The sequence below is a fragment of the Acipenser ruthenus genome, chromosome 29 (assembly GCF_902713425.1).
Source record: "Acipenser ruthenus chromosome 29, fAciRut3.2 maternal haplotype, whole genome shotgun sequence".
Classification (NCBI taxonomy): domain Eukaryota; kingdom Metazoa; phylum Chordata; class Actinopteri; order Acipenseriformes; family Acipenseridae; genus Acipenser; species Acipenser ruthenus.
The window spans coordinates 10,966,412-10,969,948 of record NC_081217.1 but is presented as its reverse complement, the minus strand read 5'-3'; the positions used below and the strand labels follow the sequence as shown (position 1 = coordinate 10,969,948).

The 3,537-nt window shown below is 48.8% G+C and overlaps 1 protein-coding gene across 1 annotated transcript; it reads right to left on the bottom strand.

Moving 5' to 3' along the window:
* Nucleotides 1–426: 426 nt before the first annotated feature.
* On the bottom strand, nucleotides 427–3,137 carry LOC131702134 (zona pellucida sperm-binding protein 3-like). The gene is made up of 6 exons (XM_059004177.1): nucleotides 2,929–3,137; nucleotides 2,692–2,806; nucleotides 2,455–2,546; nucleotides 1,688–1,851; nucleotides 947–1,084; nucleotides 427–595 (listed from the first exon to the last, which is right to left on the bottom strand). Exons 2-6 carry the CDS (start codon nucleotides 2,797–2,799, stop codon nucleotides 465–467), a joined length of 633 nt encoding a protein of 210 aa, XP_058860160.1. The 5' UTR covers nucleotides 2,800–2,806; nucleotides 2,929–3,137; the 3' UTR covers nucleotides 427–464.
* Between the last annotated feature and the right edge of the window lie 400 nt (nucleotides 3,138–3,537).

Sequence of the window (3,537 nt, the reverse complement as noted above, 5' to 3'; positions counted from 1 at the left end):
TGAAACCTCTTGTACTCTCCTATCACCATCTTGATGTTTCTGCTGCCTCTTATCTCTAGGCTATTTCTCCCTACACAGGCAGATTAGCTGTACCCCTGCTCCATTGCCAGAGCTCGCTCCTTCACCGTGGCCCCTCAACGGTGGAACAACTGGCCCATGGATAAGGACTGCTCAGTCCCTGACCACCTTCCAGCACCTCCTCACACACCTGTAAAACTTCACAATCCTGGACTACAGCATTCAAGTCTATCACTACTTGCATCACCCTTGTAAAACCAAACTAACCCTGGGAGAAGCACATTGTATGTCTCACTATACAAGAGACGAGACCTTGGGTTAAAGGACATGGATCTTTACCAAGCATAGCTATTGAGCAACACACCTCCGATAAAAACCCCTTGAACACAAGACCACTGAGCAACTCCATTAGCTCAACAAGGCTTTTATTAATTCTTCAAAACACATTAGGAAGACACAGCGAGCAGTTTGTCACTAGACGGGGAGCGCCTCTTCAGGAACACAGCCAACAGGACAGCACAGGAGAGAGCCAGAGCCACAGCAGAGACTGCCAGCACAGGGACAGAGGAGCCAGAGTCTGAGATGGGAGAGAGAGGGGTTAACAGGACCACACGGGAGGGAAGCTACACCCATTGAAGACTCAGGAGTAGGTGTTTACATTGGGAATGGAGGATATTGTGGTCCAATGCTGAACCAGCTATAGCAAAAGTCATTCAAGGCGCAGTTTCCCTGTACTGCTAAAAGCACAGAGTCCAACATGCTTACAGGAGTGATGGAACAGTAGAGGACAAAGCAGACACATATTAAAAACAGTCTTTCATTTTAAAGGACAGACAACAGTTACACTCTTGAGATTCGATAAAGCAGAGTAACCCTCCATTGACAGCAAGCTGGTTCAGAGCTCAGTAGCATGGAGAGCGGCACTTACCCTGCACTTCTTCCACAAGCTGCAGGGGGTGGTACAGGGACTCCTTACTGAGCACGACAGCATGGTCTCGGACTACATGAACCACGGTCAGGGGGCCGATGGTGATCTCCTTTACATGCACTTGGGGGTCCTGGCCAGCTACACAGAGGGGGGGGGGGGGGGGGGGGAAGGAAGAGACAGGAGGGCAAGGTTAGTGTCATTGAAGCAAAGTAATGCACTGGTGATTGAGCTACTCCACAATGCAACTCCATTGAAGGGGAGCACACATGGTCAAACTCTCCACTGAAAAAGGAAGGCAAAATGAGGTTAGAAATGCTTTAGCACTAGAAAGTTACTGGTCCCCATTTTCTTCCATTGAATAGAGAGTATCATTGCAAGATTTGCACATGCAGCTGTGGAACACAAGGTGTTGCTGCTTCCTGGTACCCAATCACTTCATATGTTTAAACTCACACCAATGTTCTATCCAATCGACCTACTGCAAAAGGTCATCCATTAAATATTACAATGGCAACAAAAGGATTTTGAACCATTGGTTAGAACTCCAAATGCCCCCCCCTCCCCTCAGAGTTCCCATACCCATTTAATGGCAGGTTTGTCCATCATATTGTACACTGGCAGCAAAGGATTAACACCAAATTAATTGGATTTGCCAAGTACAAGCGTTGCAGTATTTATACAGCTTGGTAGAGTTCCAGTCCTCCGAAAAGGCCTCACCCAGGCTGGGTGTTCAGACAGTACCTGGATCAAGAGGAGCAGCTCTCTTCTGCAGCCATTTTCCGCTCCAGTTGGGCTGGTTGATCTCGGCAGGAGGAAGAGGGCCTGTGAGGAACCGGGGTGTCCCAGAGCAGGAGCCAGCGTCACAGCACCCACACACTGCAGAGGAGCCGTCCTCAGAAACCCACCTGAAAAAGGGAGGCATGGCATGAGGGGGCAGGATCACAGACAGCTAGGATACAAGGACTGTGCAGAGCCACCGAGATCTACACAACCGCCCCTAAAATCAGTACCTTCAAACCAGTGCACATAGGGAGGAGCAAGTATTTCTGCAAGTGGATATCAAACTTGCTATAAAGAGGTCGGTAGGAAGCCAATAAATGCAAGTGTTCACACAGGTTCTAGCAGAGGCATGGGCAGGGAAAGGGACATGAACAACCCTGCTTCTTAAAAGCAGACCGTGGAGGAGGGAAAAATAAAGCCAAAACCCTTCTGACCACTAAAACAGCAATTCTGATTCCAGGCCGAGACTCCACAAGACATCAGGAGTCTTGCAGCGCTTGTACTTGCCGAAGACAGCTGCAACTGGGCCACAGAGGTAGGCTGCCATGATTGCAGTGGTAAAGTTCATCCCACACATGCTTATCAGGATTGATCTGGGATTGTGCTTAACCTAGACCACGGTCCGAGAGCCAATCACAAACAATAGCATGGTGGAAGGGGACAGGGTCCAGATTAAGAAATCTGTTCAGCAAGGAGGAACTGATCACTCCTGCACTGCAAGAGCTTACCTGTAGGATTGCTTCTGGTAGGAGCAGGCCTTGTTGGAGGCATCAGCTGGTTTGTCAGCATTGACTGCTCTCAGTGTGCAAGTCATGTAGATCTGAAAAAGAGGGGAAGGAGTCACAATGGGAATGCAGTTAAACACACCATACAGCAAATCAATGCACCAGGAAAGCACAGGGGTCATTATAGTACACTTTGACAAGACAAAGTTAGTGATGGACCCAGGTCTAGCCAAGCCTTACCATGCTCCTGGAATCCCCCTGGAACTTGAAAGCAGCGATGTCAAAGCGCAGCTTGTTCAGAACAGGTCTAGTGAATGAAGAGGAGGAGTCTGGAGACTTGCTATCCATAAGGCAGCTGGGCAAGACAGGAGACAAGCATCAGGAGAGGGTTACACCGCCAACACACAGCATTGAAACAGGTTCGATAAAGCAGAGTGCAGCACGAGCCAGTGTGTTTGAAGTAACTCCAGTTCTCACCCAAGCTTGTCCACGACAGCATATCTGGGCTCAGAGTCCTTGTTGTTGCCCAGAGTCGCGATGCAGCTGTCGACGTAGAGCCGTAGCGGCACGTGGTTGTCGACGGCAACAGAAGCCTCAACGTGAAGGATGTCACCCAGGTAGATGACATTGGAGACTCTGGGACCACTCCAGTTATCTGGAACAGGAAGCAAGGAGACAGACCAGCATTAAATAAACACCCCCCATACCCAACCCTTTCCTTCATACCATTCATGAGCAGCAAGGAGAAGTCCAGGATTTGCTCTGTAGAGGCTGTTGAAGTGAAGGGCACCCAGGTTGGTTTTATGGGGCTGCTGCTGACATTCCACCTTCTGAAAAATAAAAACCACATCCTTGTAAGTGATATCATGCATCACTGGCATCCTATTTAAGATAACACAGGAATACAAGAAATGTTGTCTTCAATAGAATTGAGTCCAAATCTTATATTACAGCAGCAGAGACTTGAGAACCCTGGTACAAACGAGTGACCAGCAGCAAAGTGATTTAGTGTGAAGTTCAGATACGGCCCCTCAGGTCCCCGTTTGCTTGGTACAGTACCTCGGGTATCTGCATTCAAGGAGAATA